This window comes from Neofelis nebulosa, chromosome 1 (assembly GCF_028018385.1).
Source record: "Neofelis nebulosa isolate mNeoNeb1 chromosome 1, mNeoNeb1.pri, whole genome shotgun sequence".
Classification (NCBI taxonomy): domain Eukaryota; kingdom Metazoa; phylum Chordata; class Mammalia; order Carnivora; family Felidae; genus Neofelis; species Neofelis nebulosa.
In genome coordinates this window covers 163,848,726-163,873,122 of record NC_080782.1, presented here as the reverse complement: position 1 = coordinate 163,873,122, position 24,397 = coordinate 163,848,726, and the positions used below count along the sequence as shown (strand labels likewise).

General features: G+C 51.3%; 1 protein-coding gene across 1 annotated transcript in view; it reads right to left on the bottom strand.

Moving 5' to 3' along the window:
* The window catches only part of COL4A1 (collagen type IV alpha 1 chain), a 154,353-nt gene that overhangs the window by 31,679 nt on the left and 98,277 nt on the right, over positions 1-24,397 (bottom strand). The window contains exons 12-26 of the mRNA XM_058742766.1: positions 23,882-23,923; positions 22,400-22,486; positions 21,914-21,940; positions 21,695-21,745; positions 20,885-20,929; positions 19,986-20,039; positions 17,855-17,896; positions 16,420-16,504; positions 15,758-15,793; positions 13,176-13,340; positions 9,998-10,093; positions 7,896-7,979; positions 7,045-7,115; positions 3,338-3,529; positions 2,598-2,766 (exon numbers count right to left, since the gene is read on the bottom strand). Coding sequence (XP_058598749.1) covers positions 2,598-2,766; positions 3,338-3,529; positions 7,045-7,115; positions 7,896-7,979; positions 9,998-10,093; positions 13,176-13,340; positions 15,758-15,793; positions 16,420-16,504; positions 17,855-17,896; positions 19,986-20,039; positions 20,885-20,929; positions 21,695-21,745; positions 21,914-21,940; positions 22,400-22,486; positions 23,882-23,923 — 1,246 coding nt within the window. The remainder of the gene's footprint in view (positions 1-2,597; positions 2,767-3,337; positions 3,530-7,044; positions 7,116-7,895; positions 7,980-9,997; positions 10,094-13,175; positions 13,341-15,757; positions 15,794-16,419; positions 16,505-17,854; positions 17,897-19,985; positions 20,040-20,884; positions 20,930-21,694; positions 21,746-21,913; positions 21,941-22,399; positions 22,487-23,881; positions 23,924-24,397) is intronic.

Genomic DNA, 24,397 nt, shown 5'->3' with positions numbered 1-24,397 from the left:
CCCGAGCAAGGACAGTGAGAGCCCGCATCCTGTACTGAGGGAGGACACAGTGACAGCCTGCATCCCGTCCTGAGCAAGGACAGCGAGAGCCCGCATCCCATTCTGAGCGAGGACAGTGACAGCCTACATCCCGTCCTGAGTGAGGACAGTGAGAGCCCACATCCTGTCCTGAGCAGTCTATAGAGAAGCCCCATGTGGATCCCTCCACTTCCTCTCTCTACTTTTCTAGAATCTTTCACAGTGAGCTCTTCCTGTTTTCCCCAAAATTTACATCCAGAAGAACCTAGATACCTGACACATGAATTCTCTAAGAGTCCAAAGTAAGGGTCACAAAACTAGGAAACGAGGTGAGATGACTATGGGTAATTTGTTAATTAGCCTGACTCAAAGCCAAAACACTTCACTGTTCAATTTATCAGACAAAACCAATTCTAAGCTGCTTTGAAGCCGACCTCAGTTCTGCTCGTCTAGTGGTAAACGACCTCCAGGACATGCTAACTGGGCGATCCGGCATGATCTGGAACACTGCAGCCAGGCAGCTGTGAGCTGTGTGAGTGGTACAGGCACTGGTGCCTCAGAGATCCACTGGGGGTCAGGGCTCAGCTGCTCGGAAAGCACCACGGGGTCACCTCCAAGGACACCGCGTGGACTCCTCACACGCCCTATCGGAATTTAAGACATACAGGGCCTCCCAGGCTCAGCCACCACATTCTTTAGCTAAAGGCTCTGGGAAATGCCAGCCGACTGACTCCAACACATATCTGCCATCAGTCCCACCCTGGGAATAAGCCTTTAATGTCACCAGAGTAAACAGGGCTCTGGCAGATCAAAGAAGTCTGGGTTTCAACCCCAGAGCTGACCGGGTCTGGATGGAACCCTGCAGAATGTGGACAGCTGACCAACAGCGCCATCAACACCTCCTTCAGGAATCTTCCTTCCCTCACTGCCGGGACGCGTCTGTGGCTGCCCCAGATGGTTTCTCTGATGCTAGTTTCTGGCCACGAAGAGTCTGATTCCCTTTTACAACTCTGCAAGTTTCCAGACCCCGCAAGCTCAAAGAGCACTTGAGACGCTGACCGCGGAGTCAGGGGCTATGGCTACGGGGAAACGGATCAGACGTCCCTTTACCACGATTGGGGGGTCTTCCCAGGTCAAAATCTCTCTGCCCCCAAAGGAGTCACAAAAGAAACATTTCTGGGATGCTTGCTACACAAAGAACAACCATCAAGGGAACCGTAGCCCGCTGCTAGGTACCCCACCACCAGACGAGAATGATGGTAAGATACACGTTAGGCCACTTGCACTTCCAGCAAAGACAGGCTGACGTTTCCATGCTGGAGACCTTGCGCATCTTAACGCTATGACTTCAGGAAGTAATAGCTCCCGATGGGATAGGAACTGAGAGAACTTGGGCCGGATATATGGCTTGTGACAGAATCGGCAGATTGGTGAGCGCGAGGGCCACATGGTCGTCCGCCCGAGTCAGTGGCTTCACTTTGTGTGTCTCAGCTGCCTGCAGTCAACCGGGGCCCGGGACCAGATGACGCAGCACAGAAGGTCTGCACACACGCCTGCTTCACTCACCCCTCGCCACGGGCATTTTGTCCTGTCCCGTCGTCACAAGATGAGGGGTTGAGTACAGGACAAGGAGGGACATTGAGGGAGAAACACATTCACACAATGTTTAGAACGCTGTATGTTTCTAACTGTTCTATTTCACTATGAGGTACCATTGGTGATCTCTTACTGGGCCTGGGTTACAGGTGAAACTGGGCCACACGTCTGTGTGTACAGGAGAAACACAGCATACGTGGGGTTTCAGGCGTCCACGTGGGTCCTGGGGAGGGGGCGCCCGTTGTGAAATCTCTCCTGCCTAGTTCTTGTTTTGGTCCATTTGACTATCCAGTAACTACGTTGTTCAAGGTTGACTAGTCACACAATTTGAACCATCTGAAGTCCTTTTGTTCATCTTTACAACTTTCGTGATGTTTCTTAGTCACACCCTCCTCCTTCTCTCCCCTGTGCCCAAGCCGTCCCTGGCGTCTCCTCTTCTTAGTCCAGGATTTTCTAGGGAATGACGGGAGTGTGCCATCTCTACGCTCAATCACGTTCTACTAAGCACTCCCGGGAGCCCGGGGTGTGCGAGGTCTGAGCCACCCCTTCTCCCCGTTCGTCCCTGGGAACACGTGGGGCGTGAGGATGGGGGGAGGACGCCCATGGGAAACCCTCACGTCAGCCTCACTCCGTGCATGCTGCCAAACCCCGGACACCGAGCTCCGGGAGGGCAGGGTCACGCCTGTCCGTCTACCACACTCAGCGCAGAGCTCACACAGAAAATACGTAGGGAAGCAGGCTCACGTTGACATCACTTCCACACAAAAGGCCAACTTTAACTGGAAGGCACCATGTACTTATTGTAGGAAAAATCACCCACGAAGTCAAATTCTTTACAGCCAGATTCTGCACATCACCCAGCCTGGCCCATCTTCTACGTGACGGTACGGCCACGTGACGGAAGGGCCCGGGCTACGTCCACCTCCTGGAAGAACCGACACCCGACTCCCGAGCCCCGTGCTCTGTGTGACCTCGGGCCTCACCTGGCTGGCCTGGGGGTCCAGGGTTCCCTGGAAAACCCATTTGTCCTTTGTCACCAACGGGGCCGATGGGGCCAAACCCTGGAGGCCCAGGAGGGCCGATGTCGCCACGACTGCCAGGGAATCCAACTCCTCCGGGGGGGCCACGCTCTCCTTTCAACCCTACTGAACCCTGACCGGCAGAGAGAAAAAGACACGCTATCAGCAGACATCCCGATACACGTTCATGTCACATTTTCCACCATCTTTGGTAAATAAGTACCAGGGGTTAGCTGGCTCCTGCTATTTATTTACTCCCACCCTCCGACAAGGGTCATCTGGCAGTTAATAAATGACTCCAGCTTTCTTGTCCAGGCTGGGCACTCGCCCTCCCACCCCATGCAAGGACACATTTCAAAGACTGAAGTATTTGTATCTGGAACTGACCTTTCGAGGATGTCTCGCACCCTGCTAACTTGAAACGCCACCTCCCACCTGACACCCGGAATCTGACACACAGACGTCTCTCTGGCGGCCCAAAACACGTGAGGAGATGCCTATGCATGGCCACCCCTCCGCCCCAGCCAACAGCATCAACACTGACGTTCACACCCATCAGTTTCTGCATGAGCCGCTGAATTAGTTCATGGATAACAACGACCCATCCAAACAAAAATACGTAGACGCGATTCAAATAACTCATTCCTGCGTTCTCTGCAGACCTGCTTCTAACGTGCGTTTCCCAAGGCTGGAGATGAACATACCGGGGAGCCTTTGGGGCCGGGCAGACCCGGGTGGCCGTCTCTCCCCGGAGTGCCTGCTCTGCCTGGCATCCCGGGCTGGCCTGGGAAGCCCGGGTCCCCTTTGTCTCCTTTGAGCCGTGCGTCGAAGTAAATCTCGCCAGGCTCTCCCTTGGCTCCGGGCTGGCCCATCAGCCCTGGCACACCTTGCGGTCCCTGCAAGCACAAAGCAAAGGTGTCTGTCCACAGAGTGACCCAGCATGAGCGGGGTTCAGTCCACAGTGATATCAAGAAGCCACCTCCCCGAAAAATGGTCACCTATTTCAGCTCCTTCATTCCGCAGCAGCCAACAGCTCTGTGACAAAGCCCTGATCTGACCTCGCTTCTTGTGCTCCTCTTGAAAACACCTGGCAAAAACTCTGTACTAAGTATCCCACACAGGGACTAGGTTAGGGCGGGGGAGGGGGGAGTGGTGCTCACGTTGTAGGGCAGGCCCCAGATAACCTGCCTGTGCTTACAACTGTTGACATTCACACGAACATTCTAGCGACTGTCAGAAGCTGCTGAGCGTGGGGCGTCCTAGGCCCAGGAACTGGAGGAGGGCTTCTGGGTGCAGACAGGACAGGCAACAAGGAGAGCAAAGTCTGGGTGTGAGCACGGGCCAGCTCCATCACTGTCATTGTGAGCAGTCAGCAGAACAGAAGGGACTTTCCCAAGAGACACAGCCTAGCACATTCCCCAGTTCCTGGAAAGTTAAATCAAGGAACGCCCACACCCACAGATGGTCTTTCCTCTGGCCACTCTGAGAACCGGGGCTCACAAGGTTTCAAATCATCATCTCAAGTGTTTGTTCCCTCAGGCCTGAGAAAGAAAGCCCTTCAGCCTCCCTGCCCAACTTGGCGGAATTTAGACTCTGGGGACAATTCATTTCACTTGAATTCCTTCTCACCACTCCCTCGGAAATGGCTCTTGGATGTACGCAAATCACACACACACAGAAAGAAAGGAAGGGGCCGGGACCTAAATTCATACAATCTCTAGGTTTTAAAGCGGGTACCATCGATCGTGCACCCACCATGGGTCACGGCCCTCGGCACGTCACTCCTGACTCTTCACCCAACTGTGCAGGGCAGAGACTGAAAGCACATAGCAGGTGAGGGACGAACACGCAGAGCACTTTGGCAGGGGGGTGTGGAAAACTCATTATTTAGTTAAAAGGGGTTGTGGTATTTTGGAGCACTTTTCCCCCAGGGAACATTAGCTCCTGTGGATCCTTAAGTCCCAGCTACACCGAGACTCCTCTGTGGAGCCCTTCCTGACGAGTGTCCTGTGTTTCCATGGTACAGAGCTCGGTCCTCATTACAGAAATTGCTCTGCTTTGTTAAGAACGCGTGACTGCACACCTTTCTCTCCCATCCGTCTTTCGGGGCATGGAGGGCAGGCGTAAGGCTAACTTCGTGTCCTGAATGTCTGCAGCTGGGGGGGATTGGAGGAAGGGGGAGATGACCTAGCGATATTCACCAGTAAAAAATGAACACCAGTGTAAGAAATCACCACCAGTGTAGATTTTTCTCAACCTGGAAAGATCAGTGTTCCTTTACGGTGAAGATTCACAGCCTAGGAATACAGTTTTCTGTAAGCACAGAGCGAGGAAATGTAATTCTTTATCTTCATAATGGTGACCTTGCCAGCTATCCTTCAAGGAAGAAATCTTGATTCTTTTTTGAAAGGTGACATTTTGATCTGAGGACACCTCATGTGGTTTCCCTGCCCCGGAACATCTCAATCCTAGGCAATTCAAAGGCCTTTGGATCCACATCTCTTGAGAGAAGTGACGAGGAATCAAACACTGCCTTGAAAACTTGGCGTTGGCTCCGTAAATTAGAGAAGATCCAGCGGCTACACAGGCTGCTTCTAAAGAGCACAACTCCTTTCAAGAGACCATCCCGATGACCACGAAAGCCGCTCAGGTCCCCATCAGGAGCCAGCCTGTCCCTCGGTCCCCAAATCAAACACTCAGCTTGCAAAAGGACATGTCACAGAAATGCTACCTAAATCAAATATGAAGCCAGAGCATTTCATCTCTTGTCATTATCACCCACTTGCCGGGATGCTCCACTGGTTCCTGGGCACCTCCACCAGCCCCCAGCCACATTTGAAATAAGAGGACCCCATCTGTGAGCCAGGTAAGCCATGGAGTCACAGGACGGCTTCAAATCAAAGGAAAATTACTACCTTCTCAATTAAACTGTTTACCCATAAAACAATTTTTAGAAACCTCTGGCATCTGCAGAAAGAAAGGAGCTCGGAGTTCCCAATGGGGAAGGCGTGGGGATTAGAAGTCCCGTCGTACATTCTCTTTATTTTCTTCTTCATGAGGACTTGTCCTCAACTGTCCTTCTCCCTTCTTCCTCTTGTCCCGTTTTTGTTAGATTGGGGGCTGGGGGGCTGGTGTCTGCATGGGGTTTCAGGCAGAGTCAAGGCAGGAAGTTTCCAGGAAGGCCAAGTAGATAAGGACCGTGTCCAGAGGTTAAAAGCATCCTCTTCTGCTTCTTCAAAGCTCTTCTGTCTTTGATCCCCACCAGAGCCATGGCTTCCCAGTTATGGGAACTTCTAATTTATTTAGAAATATTTTAAACAGTTGCGACTTCTAACTCAGCTCCCCAGGCACCAGGGACGTTCTGGAAGCAGAATCCCAAGATCTAACTTCAAAAGGAGAAAACGCATCGCTCAATCCCAGCTGCTTCATGGCTATGTCAACGCCCACTTCTGTCCTGACCTGCTATCATAAAAGCTGCCGGCGACATCCTTAAAGATTGCAAAGTTAAAGAGCTACCTCAGAGAAGGATAACGCTGAAGATTTGACTTTGACAGAAGAAGAGAGGAAAAACGGAAAAAAAAGTCATGAAAGGAAGTGGAGAAACTCATTAATGCTTGCAAAGCTTAGAGGAACAAAGAAAATACGAGAACGAGGCCTTCAGGTTTAAACGCTTTAGAGACAGAGCAGACCACGTGCACCAAAAGCGCCCTTCAGTGTCTGAGATGATGACCGCTCCCTTCAATGGCTTCTTTTTAAACAAATGAGAAAAGTTTAGGAGCTGATTTTCATTTAACTGAAAGACTGCACATTGACGTGAGGGAGGCATCTCATTCTCAGATGCGGAAAAGCACCCCCACGGTAGATACAGGTGACAGGAATTTTCCGAACAACACCTCTGGGAGACGAAGAATGAAAATGTTCCAAACTCCTCGAAGGAAACAGGCCAGTGCTCATCTCTCCACGGAAACTGCCCGTGCTGAACTTACGGCGCATTTTTAAGTTACTGCTGTGACAGGCAATGCTCACGCAGAAGGTCGGCAGCCGACCTCAGGAGCGCGGCTGCTTGGAGGGGCCCCTGCGGTACCCCGGGTCTCGAGAGTCCCCAGAGACCCTGTGGGGAGGTGACACACAGCAGCCGCTGCCCCTGGACACAGGGACGTGGCAACTGAATTCTGGCCAGGTGAGGAGAGAGGCGGTTGAGATGTGGATTCTGGCCTGGACAGTCCTGCTCACCCTCGGGTGGACATGTGGAGTGATTCTAGACTGTTCTAGACTGTTCTAGACAGCCACACTGCGCCAGCACCCCAATAACACTGCAGAAACCATGCTCACAAATGCAGCAACATACACCTTTGTTAGCTGGCTCGGCAGCTACTTCTACTAAGTACTCCAACCAGACGGCTTTACTTACAGGCAGTCCTTCCAGGCCATCTCTGCCGGGTAAGCCTCTGTCGCCCTTGGCCCCTGGCTGTCCCGGGAAACCTTTAGGAAGACAAGGGAGGTAGGACACATCATGGGTGAGACACATCCTAATAACCCCACACCTTTCCTTTTCAAGATTCAAGAGCACAGGGGCGCCTGGGGGGGCTCAGTCAGTTCAGCGTCCAACTTCGGCTCAGGTCGTGATCTCACGGCTCGGGGGTTCGAGCCCCATGTCGGGCTCTGTGCTGACAGCTCGGAGCCTGGAGCCTGCTTCGGATTCTGTGTCTCCCTCTCTGCCCCTCCCCTGCTCGTGTTGTTTCTCTCTCAAAAATAAGTCAACATTGAAAAAAGTCAAAAAGTAATAAAAAAAAGAATCAAGAGCATAGAGGGACCTTCATAGAAGCAGACGGTGTTTGAAGACTCCCAATGCGGTAGTAACGAACGTGCCCAAGGTGGACTCGGGAAGGGGAAAAGCGACCCCAGATGTGGACAAGAGCCACTGAAGCAGCTGGTGACAAGTGCCCCCGCCCACACGCCAGGAACCGTTTTAACCAGAAACCTTCTGTTCATTTCGTTCAAGAGAACTCAATTTGTGGAGCTAAGGGAACTGTATGCTATTGCCCTTTTGTTGGAAGGTCTCTCTGGTGCCAAATTGTAGGTCATCCGGACGACTTTCAACAAAGTAGGCAAATCCTGGAAGTGGGACCGAAAGTTTTCTGTTTTATGCTTTAGTTTTAAATGCAGAGATGTGGTCTCTCATGGCATAAGATTCGTTTCAGTGTGATTTCCAACCCGCAGAAGCAAACTCTGGCCTGGTCCCGCTCACATCCGGGGTCTCACCTATTTCTCCTGGGGGTCCCTGTGGTCCAGGGGGCCCACGAAGTCCTGCTGTGTCACAGATGAGGCAACTGTCTCCTTTCTGACCTGCAAAGGGAACACAGAGGTCCTCACATGCACGTGAGAATGCAAGTGTCCGCAGCACGGTGGCAGAACAGAAAATGGAGCCACTGTTAATGGCGTCCTGCTTCAGTGCAGTGTCCTTGGTCATCCAACACCCGCCCCCAGACACCTCTGCTGTGCTAACCAGTGGCGTGTGCCCGTCCCGGGGCCCTCCCGCCACCCTCTGCACACTTCACAGGCCACTGCTGGGGCGCCGGGACCCTCTGCCCTGCACGAGGACGGGCACTGCCTCGCCAAAAGGTGATCTGGAAATGAAGCTTGCTCACAGCCTGGAAAGATCTGACTGCTCTAGTTTTGTTTCCGTCTTGAAAACTTCCCATCACCTTTCTCTCTGATGTCGCATTTTTTAGCGAACTCCACACCTGTAACTCCTGGACGTTAAACCTGGTCACAGGCTGATGGGTGACCAATGGGAATGAAAAGCCAGGAAAACGGGAACACATACGTGACCCGATACTGAGGACAGAAAGGGAGAGAGACTGCAGCACAGACAAAAAGGGAGAAAATGCCTCGTTTTTGTTTTTCTTTTTTTTGGAAATTCTAACATCTTAGGTCTTGATTTTCAAACTAAGCCACAAGGCCATATGGTGTCTCAGATAAACCCGTGTCCTAAACCTTAAAATGCCTGGCTTCGAGGGACTCATCAGGGCACGGCGCGAGGAGAAGCCCCTACTACCGGGCAGTGACAGGCTGGCCCGCGTGCCCTGGCCTGGCCCGGACTGGCACACCACAGCCCCGGCACTGCTAAGCCAGCTCCCCTCTGGCAGAACCTGCTGCTGGGAACAGTGATGGGACCAACACAGACAGCCCATGTCCCTGCTGTGTGGGCAAGGACAAACAGGAGCCCATCTGTGGGACAGGGACAGCACAAGTCAGCTGGCAGCCTGCTAAGTTCTGGGCCCCACGGGATTCACACATGGTGGTTCTACAGCAAGAGTGTGGAGGTCTCAGGACAAAGAAGCTTTTGACTCTGTGTGGTAAGGAGGAACGTCCCACCTCAGGAAGTACCAACCATCTGGTAACGAGAAACATTCGTTACAAACCAAGTACGCGTTGGTTTTTAATGACACCGAAGGCTTGGTGGCCCTCCGTGATGACTGCTAAGACCACTTCCACTTGTGAGGTTTACGTGGCTGCCCAAATTAGATGTTAGCTGCAACTGTTTTCCACGCAGCATTTGCGCCATTGACTTTGGAAGAGGAAGAAATCTGCAGAGGAAGGCCACCAATGGTGCCCAGTGGGGTTAGCCTTGGGGACAGTCTCCCAGTGGCTCTACTCTCTGGTTATTGAGACACCCATCAAGAGTGGACCGTCCAAGGGGCACGGCACTCTCAGATGGCACCACTGGTGCCGTGAGAATCCACTGTCGGCACGAGTGTGCAGAGAGGCTGTTGTGTGCTGGGTTGGCGTTACGGCAGGCACTGGGAGATGGTGACCTTAACACTGAGAGCCGAGGGCGTGGGCAGCCACCCCAGGGAGGCGGGTTCACTCACACCAATTACAGGAACAGGGCTCAGAGGACTAGGGAGTGTTCTGGGCACACATCTGTGACTCACTTGAAAGAAAGCCATTCGTTCTCTGAGAATGGATCTTCCAGACTTTGAACCAAAAGACTGAGCTAAGATATCAGTCTTAGGGTTTAATCTGCTGGCCGTTAGAGGGTAGAGCAGTTACGTGTCAGGACCGGGGCTCCCTGTTGCCTCCCAGCTGATAGCTCTCTCTCTGTCTCTCTGGTCTGTTTCTCTCTCTGTCTCTATGTCTCTGTCTCTCTCTCATCTCTCTCTGTCTCTGTCTCTCTCTCTCTCTCTCCTGGAAACCCAACAACGGGACATCCCGACAGAGCTATAGGGAGACACATCCTAGGAACAGACTTGGACGGGAGTTCCGAATAAGGGAAGAGCACGCTCACGCTCCCGGTATGCAGAAGTATGTCACATCCCCCAGCACAATCATCACTTTTTTAAAACATCGGCATCTCTTACCTTTTTCTCCGACTTCGCCCGTCAGCCCTGGTTGCCCCGGACTTCCGGGGGCACCTCGGTCCCCTGGCGGTCCAGGCTGGCACTCCACAATTCCATCTGGAATGGACTTTCAAAGTTACAGGACCCTTCCCACCAGACAGAAACCAGGTATCGACACCCCCTCTTCACCTCACCCCTACTGCGATACCAAAGTACATCAGGCTATTTGGTACATGCCGGAAATTCAGCTTCAGCTTGCCTTAAAGCGATCCTGGAAAGTTAATTTGAACACAGGCCCACCCAGCACCCATCCGACCTCTCAACACTATCACTGCTAAAACATCGATTTTACGATCCTAAAGCACCTCTCAGTTCATCAGCCCTGTCCTGTACCTTCCTTCGTTTTCACCTTGTAAGGTACACACCTGGGTCCTTATTCGACAGATTAAAAAACTAGCCCAGAAAAGCGAGGCTGTACATCTGCGAACTGAAAGCCGAGACTTGAAGAACTTTATTATTTTTTCTTTTCCTCAGCAAATTTACAGCGAAGTCATCATTGTTTCAGAGATGCAGGCTGTCCATGGGGACGCGCTTCTAACCAATTCTGAGCCCCACGCACGTAAAGAGGCATGAAAACAAACTGCACTCGTGGAAACACCATCTGTCGGGGGTTCTGCTAGAAAAAGCACTGCTTCGTAGCTCAGACACGCGGTGACAGAGTTCATGTCTCCTGGTCCAATATCTTGGAAGAAGAACGACAGAGCCAACAATTCACCCCAGGGCTCCCCTTGGGCGCTCAGGTCCTCACTGCAGACTGGAGCCTGGTGAGCGAGCTGCGTCCGAGGAGGAGGGGAGAGGGCCAGCAGAGAGGCTGTGCCCCTCACCTGATGCCCCGTCCCCACACCCTGACTTGGATGAAGCAGCCAGAATCACCTTCCTGCCCCCCAGCCCGGCTCTCTCCAGGGCACAAGGCACCAGACGGGCAACGGTGGGTTTGCTCTCCCAAACAGAAGGCCGGACAGAGGGCCCGAACCTTCCTGCTTGATGACTTCCTTCAGAGCTCAGAAGAGACCGGTCGTTTCAAGTGTGTGCAAACTCCAGTCCAAGGGAGACAGAGAGAGTTCTTGCTTTGTCTGTGGGTTCGGGGTTTATGTCTTCCCGGGGGGTTCCTGGAGGTACAGCACCGGCGGTAAGGAGCCCTGAGGTGGCGATGGCTCTGTCCCAGGGTCCACCCACGGCTGCTGGGCCCTTCCTGCTCTTGAACAAAGTCTTGTCATTTTCATGCTTCCAGGAGCAGCCCCTACACTATCTGACCGTGAGGAGCCAGCACCGCCAGGCTGTGTGAGCACCGGGGAGTATGAGCTCCCTGATCCTACAACTGCAGGCACATGGACACGGGCAGACATTCGATCACTCACTTCTTTCCTTTTCCAGAACACATCTCCGGCCAGCCTCATCTGAGGCAGAATCCCACACACCCGTAAGAAAGCAACTTTACATCCTTGTGAAAATCAATTCATCTTAACACGTCACCTCTTTAACATACACTGTGCAACTGAACAAAAATCTCATTTATAGATGAATCACTTAAGGGGCGACTGGGTGGCTCAGTCGGTGAAACGCCCAACTTCGGCTCAGGTCATGATCTCACGGTTCGTGGGTTCGAGCCTCATGATGGGCTCTGTGCTGACAGCTCGGACACTGGAGCTGCTTCGGATTCTGTGTCTCCCTCTCTCTCTGTCTCTCTCTCTCTCTGCCCCTCCCCACTCACGCTCGGTCTCTCTCTCTCAAAAATAAAATAAATGTTAAAAAAAAAAAAAACAAAGTTATGCAGATGAATCACTTAATTAACATAAACAAAATGGGACAACATGGCACCGGGGATGGCAGATGTCACACTGCACTCAGCTGACGCATCCTCCTCGACTAACAGCAGTGGGAAGGTCATGTTTTTACATGAAATTTGTTCTTATTTTGGTACTGAAAAAAAATTACACGTATCAAAAAAAGTTCTCCCAGATTTCCCCACGGTTGGATGCCTCATCCCCTTCAATCTTTGCCTCTCACTCCACTTAAATTAGACCCATGACCCGAAGCACCCTCACCCAGAACTTGGCGGTCCCTTCGCTGCTCGTGTTTAGCCCGCACCTGTCACTCCTGCAGACCACATAATTCACTTGGCTTCCACTCCCCCGTGGGATGCATGCCCAGGAGGGCAGGACTGTGACAGTGCCTGGGGTACCTGTTGAGTAAACCTGTGACCCCGAAGGCCCCTTGGCCACTCACAGCCCTCTCAGACACATGGAGAGAAAGTGACTCGATCTTCATTCTCCACCTTTCCCAGATCCGTGGGAAAAAGGGGGGGCATCCCTGCGAAGTCACAGACCCACCCCTGCCCTGGGCACCTAGACAAAGAAAATTCTGCTGATCCTTTCCCAGTAAAGCTTCACACCTGGAATCAACTGTTCCCTCCAGTTCCTATCTGGCCTCCGTATGGAGCCTCGCCCACGAGAACTCCCTTTCTGAAAGACGTGTTTGAATTCTGGCAAATAAGCCGCCTGGTACTTGCAGCCATGCCCCCCCCCCCACTTGCATCAGCCCCACAGAAGACCAGGGTCTCCAGGGCTCGAGGCGCACGTGCCGCTTATGAGAATCTCACATGTTCCCGCTGGAGTTAATTCCTCTGAAGTCTTACATTCTGTGTTGGTGTCACTCTGGGGTCCCAGGACCCCGTTTACTGACTCAAGAGTTTAACGTCCCGTGCTCAGCTCTGACAGTGAGCTGATGCGGGAAACATCCACACAAAGTACCGTTCGACTTAGAAGTCGTGCGTTCCGTCCCCTGCAGACCCCTCTTTGTTCGTGCGTGCGTGTCTTAGTGCTAATCTGTGTCTCTGGATGAACAGGAATGCATCCCGTTTTCAGCTGCCTTGCCTTTTCATTTCGATGCCCAGAGCCTCAGAACTGGCTGGTATGTTTCTCATTCCTCTGACCAGGGGAATGGTTCCATCCTGTAGCATGACTAGCATTGCAAAGATGCTAAGTGGGACACAAATCACTCACAAAGCCTGGGACGCCCGGCCTTCTGTATCCCACTAGAACCCTGGAGCGCCGCCCTCCCCTCCCCGCAACACCCAGGCAGCTCTGCCCGGCACCCGTCCCACACCAGACACATGCGAACTGTCCTGGAAAGAACTTACTTGTGTGACCCGGCTGTCCAGGGGGCCCAGGAGGCCCGGGGGGACCCGGGAGCCCGTCCCTTCCACTTGGTCCCGGCAAAGATGTGCCTGGAAACCCTTGGTCACCTTTCTGCCCTCTTTCACCAGGAAAGCCAGGAGCACCTGCCAGCTCTGGTACCGGAAAGCCTGAAACCAGAGCAAAATGTCACCATCATCGTGTGAGCTCAGCGTCTGCCACACAAATTTTCCTAACTCCGTTCAGGGTAAAATAAGGTGTGCCCATCACCAAGAGGGCAACTGCTCTAGGTAAGTAAAAACGAGCTAAATTTTCAGGCCTCCCACCACATGAAGGTTGCCAGGCAAATGCCTCCTACAAGTTAGCTTTAAGGAAAAGGACTTAGCACACAGACGTGAAAAACCTGTGAGTTTCTCTTGGTGCAAATAGTATTCCCACTGCATGAATGAAAAGGCTGTTGGGGCTCATTTCTATTCCCACGTAGAGGATAAGGCATAAAAATGTCACCGAACAAAAGCAGAAGTGGGACAGGAGGCCTAGGGGACGGGAACTGCGTTGGCAATCTACACGGAACAGCCAAAAAGTTAAGACAAATAAGGTGGTCTGGTGGAGCCTGAGGTCAGGCGTGAACGTGAAAGCCGAGTTTGGCTGCTGTAAATGTTAGAGGACAAGATGACAGGGCCCCCAGGATGCGCACCGAGAAGAGCCGGCAGAACACCAGCTCGGGGGCTGCTCTACCCTGGCCTCGAGGTGGGGGACTGACAGCCAAGGGCAGAGGCAGGACTGTCACGCAGCCTTGAACCAAGAGCAGAGCAGCGCAGACACGAGGGATACGAGGGATGACAGGTCCCAGGAGTGGAACTGCAGCCATCCATGACAAACCCACTCTTCAGTGCAGCAAGAACCGAAGGCGGTCCCTGGGGCTTGGGCTGCAGACCCAGGAGGGGACCCCGCGGCCTGGGGGGCGGGGCGCTGGGTCCGCGGCCGGGCTCCAACCAGGGGAGAGCAGATGAGGCCAGAGCAGTTTCAAAGACCTTTCCCAACACCGTCAGTTAGGAGACAGTCGGGCAGATGAATGGTTTTGGAAAGTAAATGTGGTGAATGCCAGGGGAGACAGGAAGTGACGGGCTCACGAGGACACAGAAGCCCCAGCATGGTTCCTAAGCACAAGGAAGAAAGTGAATGGAAACAGACATGGGGTGATTTTAGAGGCCAACCCAAAAGCTCTGCTGGAAAGCAGGAACGTGGGCAGAGAAGGCCCTGCCTGAGAATGGCTGAAGCAAATCTTCAATGCGGGACAGACTTGGGGTACAGTCTGTTCCAGAGACAAGGAAGGAGCTTGGGGGAAATTATAGCCAAAGCACTGTCAGAAAGGGGAAAGCAAAATATAAGCAAAAGAGAATAAAACACAAAAATAAATAAAAAACAAAACCAAAGATGTAAGGATTCCAGGCTCTTGGCTGTGGTATCGATTCTAGGGCACATGTGGGTTTCCCTCACAGCCTGTATGACCCACTCCAGGGACTGGGAGAGCGTGTACACACACATGTGCACAGACATGCACACACTCCCATGTGCACATGCACACATGCCTACACACATGCTCACATGCACACACGCTCACATGCACCCACTCACACGCATACACACATGCTCACGTGCACACACATGCACACATACATGCTCATGTGCACACATGCTCACATGCATACAAACATGCTCACGAGCACACACACATACATGCTCATGAGCACATGCACACATGTTCACACACATGCTCACATGCACACACGCTCACATGCACCCACACTCACATGCATACACACATGCTCACATGCACACACACACACATGTTCACATGCACACACACGCTCATATGTATACACACATACATGCTCATATGCACACGCACGTACATGTTCACATGCACACACACACACAGGATCCAACACTAGCTAAGCAGCAGGTGTGATGCAATCACACACCAAGTTCAAGCAAGAGCTGTGAGATTCCACAGAGAAGAGGTGCTCAGATCAGTAAGGGAGGCTTCAGCCCTGATTCTAGTCCCAAGGGAGAAACAAAGTCACCCCAGAGACAGGGACTGTGGGCACCGATGCTGAAGGGTCTGCCAGATGCTGCAGACCTGCATCTGGGCCGGGGTGGGGGGGGCGGGGGAATGAGGCTGGGGGGCGTGAAGGGGCCTGCCACACACAGGATCTTCGTCCTTGGGCAGGGGTGAGTGAGGCGGGGGGGCGGGGCCTGCCAGACATTGGGGACCTGAGTGGAGGGGGTGTGGGTGGAGGGAAGGAGCCTGGGGGTCGGCGGGGGCAAAGAGGCCAGTCCAAACCAGGGAGAGAAGTATGAGGAAGGCATGAGAACCCCCAGGAACACACACCCGCAGGGCCGCCTGTGACTTACAAAGTAAAGGACCACAGCTGTGCACACACCTTGCTGTCATAACTAGAAAAACATGCACAAAATCGCCAGCCGTTTCTGGCAGACCCTGGCATACACAACAAACATGTTCCGGACATGAAGCACACAGATGTTGTACAGTTATCTGAAACAATCAGCCAAGGATACTCACCCGGAGGGCCTGGCTGGCCTTGTAATCCTGGGAAACCTTGAAAGAGAAGGGGAGAGTCAGACACCCCGAGCCCGAGCATCTGTGCCCACAAGGCCCCGGGCCAGGCACCAGGGAAGAGCGTTGGGGGAAACACAGTGCCCCTGGCCCCGCAGAGACGGGCAGAGATGGGCTCTGGGGGACCTGGCACCAGGACAAAGGACAGACCTGAGCAGGTCTGTCACCACGTGGTCGTGCAAGACCTGTCAGTGTCACCAAAATGGGAGGGTGTCGGGTCGAAAATGGAGAAAAGGTAAAGGAGAAAAAGACAGAAGGGATGAGGAAGGAGGGGGAGGGAGGGGGAGGTAGGAAGGAAGGGGGAGGGAGGGAAAAGGGAGGAAAAGGGAAGGAGGAGGTAAGAAGGAGGAGGGAGGGAGGGAGGGGCAGAGGAGGGGGTTGGAGGGGGAGGTAGGAAGGAAGGGGGAGGGAGGGGAGAGGGAGGAAAGGGGGAGGAGGAGGTAAGGAGGAGGAGGGAGGGAGGGACAGAGGAGGGGGGAGGAGGGGGAGGTAGGAAGGAGGGGCAGGAGGAAGGGCACAGGGAGGAAAGGGGGAGGCGGAGGTAAGAAGGAGGAGGGAGGGAGGGACAGAGGAGGAGGAAGGAGGACGGAGGAGAAACAGGAACTGACCTTTGGGGCCTGGCTCTCCTCTCAACCCTGGAGACCCTGGGTACCCCCGCTCTCCTTTTTCTCCCAAGGGTCCCGTGCCGATCACCTGGGGGCAGAAGAGAAGAGACCAAGGTGTGTGGGGGCGGCCGGTTGTGCGTGTCACAGAAGAACAGAGAGAAAACTAACATCTTCCAGAGATTTCAGGAAAGGTGGAAGTAAAGAAACAGCCGTGGGGGTGGGGGGGGGAGGAGGGAACAGTCAAGACAACACAGAAAACGGACATTCCGCTGGGCCCTCCTGGCAGACCCTCTGCCCCCTGTAATATGACTGGCCCGGTGGGAGCTTTGCCAGGGAGGTGAGGTTAGAGAAACACTAATTCTGAGGTTTGGGTTTGGAATTTCTAAATGTCCCGACAAGCCATAAAACGAAGAGTCTACTTTAAAGAGGACTATTAGATTTTTCCGGGCAGTGTGGAACAGCACAGGCAGACTTCACTGGACCACAGTGGGGACGTCCTCGAGGGCCTAGGGACACGGCCGACACTGTTAGCCTCATGACAAGGGAGTGAACTAGGTCACCCCATTTCTAAATCACAGAAATTCAAGGGAAATGGCAAGCTCAAATATTGCATATTTCCCTTAAAATAGACTTTGGTAGTGACGAAATTAACAGATTAAAATCCACCGATGAGGCTACACACGGGCCACTCGAAGGTGGCTGCCCGATCACAGATACGGAAAGGGGAACCCTGAGCCTGCGTGGCAGTGTGAACGGCAGTCGGGGGGGGTCCGTACTCTGCCGCAGGGACCCCAGTCTGGGAAACGCCCCCTAAGGAGAAGTCCCTGAGTGCCACGCGGACACGCAGACGTATGCGAGCACTGGGCACCCCTCCACCTGCAGCAAACGAAACAATGGGAACATTTTCATCGTTCCAAAGAAGACTGGGGGGGGACAAAATGGGTTAAGCCAGTGACAGCACGGCTCTCTGGAAGGATACTGAAAACAGTCGTTCCCAGAGAACTTGCAAACATGAAGAACGCTCACTGTTAAAAAGAAAAAGACGCTGCACGCACTGAGCGCAGGCGGGTACAGCTACGCCCGTGGACTAGAGGTAAAATGTTCTTTGCAGACACAAAAACTGTTGTGCTCCAGAGAGATTATGGGCGACCTGTTTCTCTTCACACTTTGCCTAATGGGCCAGTTTCAAACGGTTTTGCTCGTATCGTTATCCACGGGCAAATCTCTCCATTCTCCGTGGCCAAGGGGATGCGGAAACGATCCAAATATAATAAAATGTAAGTGCCCAACTCCACGCAATACAAAGTATAAGTTTATTCTTTTCAATACTAAGCACCCTCTTTATATACAAATGTAAGTGCAGGAATGCCGTGGCCCCAACCCCCTTCTCTTCACTGTCAAATGCCCGCACAGACGACCAGACATTATTTTTACTCACGATTCCAGGTGGGCCTGGGGGACCTGCTTCACCTTTGTCTCCCTACAAAAGAAAAAATACGTGGCTTTTTTTGACGATATGGATTGTCTTGAAGAAAGCAGTGTTCAACTTCTTTTTTTTTTTTTTCCTGGAAAAATAAAGACTGTGCCCACTTACACTAAAATTATTTTCCTCACTGTGAGGACGGACCTTCAAGTGCTCCGGACCTGTCATAACAAACACGAATGCAGCGTGCCACGTGGAAATAAGGATTTCTACAAATCATAACCGGGAGCGCAATTATTAACAGGACAAAGGCGCTCACAACGTTTGCTGTGTTCAGTTGGTTGCACACTCCCTTGGACAACTCGCATAGAGCCATCCGTAAGTTGAGTTAGAATGTGGTGGTCTTTCAATAAAATGAAATGAAATGGAAGCTTTTGGTTTCTCAATGTATTTTCTTAAAGAAATCATTTTATTAGAGATTTTTAGGTGTAAGGTTGTCCGAGGCTGCCTCGGAGTCCTTGTAAAAGGATATTTATGGTTTCACCTCTCTCCTTAAAACCCAGCATTACCTGAAAACGTTGTGGTGGCGGGGGTGGGGGGGGATAAATTCTGGTCACTCTGAGGCTTAATTTCATTCATATAAGAAGACAAACTCAACAAAATTAATCCTGTTATATCTAATGTTTTTATGTAAGCCATCATAATAGTATCTTTAAAAGTCCTAAGATCTGCACATAGTCCCTTAATGTAGTTTTCCCCTTTCAACCAAGGCAATAAACTTAGGAGTAAACCAGAATTCAATGTTTTGATTTTTCTTATCTGAATATGAGAAGAGGCTTTAGAGACATCTTTGGGACTTAAAAAATATCTTAGCTAATACATTTTAAACGGATTTGCCTTTTAAAATCTACAAGATTTGACTTTTTTAAAAAAAAAGTTACAGTATCAGTAAAGGATTTTTCCTTTACTTCCCTTTTCCTTGGCTTTCATGAACGAACCGTGAGGTCTGCTCCCTGGTCTATGAGTCACCACTAGAAATATTTCCAAACTACTTCTTACTTCAGCAGAGATTTATGTTATCTAGTTTTCTGCCTACCACACTGACAAATATTTTTCAAGGTTTGATAACAAGCAGTTGCCAAAAAAAAACCAAAAAAGGGCCCCAGACAGATGGCTGTTCTTTTCCAGGGGCAATTTGGTGGCCTGTGGCAAAACTTTCAAAAAAGAGAATGTAAACATTGACCCCCCCCCAAATTACACTTGTAGCAATCTGTGACATGGAAATGAGCAGACAAGTGAGCACAGATACTTGTACCCATCCCCATGTGGGTGTGACCCAGATGCCATGCAGAAGGCCTGGGCACAGAGTACATTCCCATGTGGCCGCGCGTACAGACATCCTTACCCGCGTCGTTTCACTAAGCAAGGAGGCCAAGAGGCGTCACACATTACTATTTTACAGGGTATACGTGTGTGTACACACAGGGCAATTGTGCACACACAGGGCGTTGTTTTACAGGGTGTGTGCGGATACACAGGTGTGTGCCCTGTGTGGATACACAGGGCAATGGTGCACTCCGTTTCTGAGAGGGGAACAGAAACATCAGATAAGCTTTCTTTTCTTCACTCTTTCTGCCTTTTCAGCTGTTTTGTAGCCAGATAAAATTCATCTATTACCAAAAATAAGGCATAAAAACTTGAATGAGTGGAACATTTTATGTTCTTTTAAAAAGAATCATACACAGGGGTGCCTGGGTGGCTTGATCCATTGAGCACCTGACTTTGGCCCAGGTCATGATCTCATGGTTCATGGGTTGGAGCCCCACGTTGGGCTCTGTGCTGACAGCTCAGAGCCTGCTTGGGATTCTCTCTCTCCCTATCCCTCTCTGCCCTTCCTCCACTCACACTCTCTCTGTCAAAATAAATAAACCTTAAAGAAATAAATAAATAAAATTTTTTGAATAAAATTTTTTTTAAATTTTTTCAAATCACACACACAAATAAAACCACAAAATTAAGTTGTGATTTGCTCGTAGGGAAGGTAAATATTTTTTTTATTATTTGAGTCCACAGTCCTTCACACTACGAACAACTTCTGGGCTGAACTACAAAATAAGGTAAAGCTCCAAGTAGTGTCACCATTTACCTTGAAACCTTCTCGTCCGGGGAGTCCTGGGTACCCTGAGTCACCTGGGAACCCCTGAAGTGAAACATGGAGAACAGTAATGAGCAAACAAGGGCAACAGTTTGTTCTTAAGAATTACAGAGAAATACGGGGGCACCTGGGGGGCTCAGGCTGTTAGGCGTCTGGCTTCAGCTGAGGTCATGATCTTGCAGTTTGTGGGTTCCAGCCCTGAGTCGGGCTCTGTGCTGACAGCTCAGAGCCTGGAGCCTGCTTCGGATTCTGTGTCTCCCTCTCTCTCTGCCTCTCCCCCCTTGTGCTCTGCCTCTCTGTCTCAAAAATAAATAAACATTTGGGGCGCCTGGGTGGCTCAGTCGGTTAAGTGGCGGACTTCGGCTCAGGTCATGATCTCACGGTCTGTGAGTTTGAGCCCCGCGTCGGGCTCTGTGCTGACAGCTCAGAGCCTGGAGCCTGTTTTGGATTCTGTGTCTCCCTCTCTCTGACCCTCCCCCGTTCATGCTCTGTCTCTCTCTGTCTCAAAAATAAGTAAACGTTAAATAAATAAATAAATAAATAAATAAATAAATAAACAAACAAACATTTAAAAAAAAGTCTCGGGGCGTCTGGGTGGCTCAGTCAGTTGGGCATCCAACTTCAGCTCGGTTCATCATTTCACAGTTCGTGGGTTCGAGACCCACGTCGGGCTCTGTGCTGACAGCTCGGAGCCTGGAGCCTGCTTCAGATTCTGTATCTCTCTCTCTGTGACCCTCCCCAGCTCACACTCTGTCTCTCTCTCTCTCAAAAATACATCAAAAAAAAATTTTCTTAAATAAAAAAAAGTCTTTCCCTTTCGAAAGAAAGAAAGAAAGAAAGAAAGAAAGAAAGAAAGAAAGAAAGAAAGGAAATTACAGAGAAATGCTTACTGGACTCCCTTTTTCTCCTTTTTCACCATCTTTGCCAGGTTTTCCCTGTACAATAAAGATTTAGACGTTAGAATTTCATAAAAATAACAATAAATACACTCTAACACCAAGGCTCTGAACCCCTACGTGAGCTAGCTGCCCACACCACACTAACGAGTAATGCGGTATACAGAGAATAACTGTGGAGTGACAGCCAAAGAGGACTTTCCAGGTTTTAGAAAACGGAGCCGGAGTAGCCCCAAATCTCCCAAGATAACCGTTACATTTGGCGACAGAGCTAACAGCAGAGAAGTTTTCTGAATGGCAAGGGGCCGGTGGCAGGTAGGCAGAGGACTCGTTTTAATGGGGGTCTGCACGCATCATTTTCAGGGTAGGAGCAGGACGGGCTCAGGCCGCTACAAGCGGGTGGGTCTCCCGTCCCCAGGATTCAGGGGTGGGAAGCATCGGAACACCTCACGTCTAGGCCATGCAGTCTGGGCTCCGGGCGGAGCCCCAAGAGGGCTCAGGAGGCAGCCAAAAAGAGCACCCGGCACTCCGCGCAAGAGGACCGGGGGCTTTCAGTGAGAAGCCAGCAGGCGGGTGGCTGTCCAGAGAGCCCCCCAGCCCCAGCTCTCTGTGGTGGGAGGCCTCAGCCTTGCCGGGGGGATTTTCAGGTGGAGGTGGCCTCCTCCTTCCTGCTACAAGGGCTTCGAGAAAGCCCTTCTGGAGAGGACAGACCTCTTCCACTCGTGTTTCTGTAAGTCTGGGATTCTAGGAAAGGGAGGAGCATGAGTTTACAGTCAGGAACAGAAGGACTTGGGAGGCACTTACTCGGGGCCCTGGCTTTCCGGGCTCCCCTTTCTCTCCAACCCCTGGCATTCCCTTGAAAGAACAGAAAGATTCATTAGAACATTTAAGTAAAATATTAAATTGAGTCGATATTATACTGAAGGTGAAGAAATTCGTAACTTCAACCCAACACTTCGCAACCCAACACTTCGTGAGCGTTCCCACAAAATGATGATAAACAAATAGGAATGTGGGCCTTACCTGAAATCCAGGTTCACCTTTCTGACCCTAAAAGAAGTTTTAAAAAGAGAGCAAGAGAGTGAGCCATCAGGATTAACGGTTGTATCGATCTTGACACACCACACTGAACATGGAAAAGGAAAACAATGCCTTTTCCCGACACGTCAACAAGGAAATTCTCTTTGGTCTCCCGTGTTCATGTCCTAACTCCCAGAAGGGTGTGGCTTTAGGAAGACCACGTCATTATGCTCGATCCACAGCAGCTGGGACCCTCCGCCCTCACCCTCAGCCTCTGTCCCTGCTGCAGACCCAGCCTGGCCTCAACCTGGTGCATCTAAGAAGCCCCCACGTGGAGCTCAGCCTTGCCCCAACCCAGTTCAGCTGCCTCTGCTCCCCCTATGCTCATATTTTGCGGGACGGACAATCTATAAACCTGTTTTCTCTGCATCCCTCCAATTTGTCCCAAATTCGAAAGCCGGCATTCACCTAAGATAGTCCGTCTCCTACCTTCTCTCCTTTAGTGGCAAAGTCTCCTTTTTCTTGAACCTGAGCTTGTCCTGGAACCCCCGGGGGCCCACTGACCCCTTGGTCACCCTGGTGAGGCAAAATAGAACACCTGGTTTGCAAAAAGGTAATCAAACTCTGTTCTAATCTATCCCCGTCTCAGCATAAAACGCAGTGTCAGTAGGAAGATGGTACATTAAGGACACGAAGCCGGGAGACTCTCACCTCTCAGGGGTCAGGAAAGCCACTACCTCAGGTAATAGGAATGGAACCTGAACATCTATGAGACATCTCTGCACGCGTGCATACGTGAGGACCGCACATGCACTTCTGCGGTACATGCATACGTAGCAGGACACAGAGGCTGTCCTCCCGCATTTTGATGGCATGGAGGGAAGGGTCACAGACTGCTAACACAGCCTGAGAGGAAAGGACGTATCTTTAGGGGCACGAAAAGGAAGGGAACCATCGGGAATGTTCTCCCTAGGGAACTCTGACAGCTGGACGCAACCAGAAGTATAGAGAATCCCAGTCATCGCACGATGAGTGAGATCCAAAACACTCAATTTGCGGGGTCACCTTCCTCGGAGGTTTATGGAAAGACTGGACCAAATCTGGGGTGAAACATGGAGGCCACAGGTCAGCCCAGACCTGCCCGGGCCTCTGGTGCACCTGGCGCCCACCGGTGGTGGTCTCTACACCGACTTGGGCTCTGATGGAGAAGAACGTGGGCCCCGCGGCAGGTGCTGCCACAGGCCCGGAATCCCCACTTGGCTGGTGCCCATGTGGCTACTCTGACGCAGGGAAACTGGTGGAGAGATCACTGGAGGATCAGGGAGCCACCGCTGGCCTCCCTTCTCCCCTGCTCCAGTCTCTGCCTCCCTGCCTCTCCCGACTCATATGACGGCCTTGCATCTCTGCAGGGTTTAGTATAGCTGTGCCACTAACGTCCAAGTCCTAAATGTGCCTCTTTTATAATAAAGTCTGGGCCTGGCTTTATCACTGCCTGGGAACATTATGATTGAATTCAACGCACAGGGAACTAGAATTAGAATGGCCTTGTGTTCTCTGCTGGTCAGACCACACGTAGAAAACCTCAGTGACTTCTAGCCATGCATTTTAAGGAAAACACTAATAAATTCAAGAACATGCAGAGTAGGGGAACTGCAGTTAGGAAGGTCCAAGAGGAGGTCCACAGGCTGAAATTCTATCATCCCTACAACTGTGATTTTAAACATGACGACACTCCATGGGACGCCTGGGGGGCTCAGTTGCTTGAACATCCGACTCTTGATTTCAGCTCGGGTCATGATCTCATGGGCGTGAGTGTGAGTCCCACATCAGGCACTGTGCTGACAGCACGGAGCCTGCTTGGGATTCTCTCTCTCACCCTCTCCTCTGCTCCCGCTGTCTCTCAAAATAAATAAATAAGTTAAAAAAAATAAAAAATAAACATGACAACAGTCCAGAGCCACGTGTACTCACCTTGTCGCCCTTTGGGCCTTGGAAACTTAAGCCCATTTGCCCCTGTTGAATAAAAATTAGGCTTCCGTTATTCGAGTTGTCCACTTTGCTCAAAATCACACAAAATGTAATGATAAGGTGGGGTCACGGCAGGAGCAGCTTCCAACAAGTATCATAACATTTTCCACAAAGTTGTGTCCTGCTGTATTCAGTGGCTATTAAAAACGTTTTTTAAAGTATTATTGAAAAAGAATTCTATAAAACTTTTTTTTTTTTAATTTAAGGTTTTTAAAATGTGACTATACGGGCGCCTGGGTGGCTCAGTCGATTAAGCGTCCGACTTCAGCTCAGGTCACGATCTCGCGGTCCATGAGTTCGAGCCCCGTGTCGAGTTCTGGGCTGATGGCTCGGAGCCTGGAGCCTGCTTCCGATTCTGTGTCTCCCTCTCTCTCTGCCCCTCCCCCGTTCATGCCCTGTCTTTCTCTGTCTCAAAAATAAATAAAATAAAATAAAATAAAATAAAATAAAATAAAATAA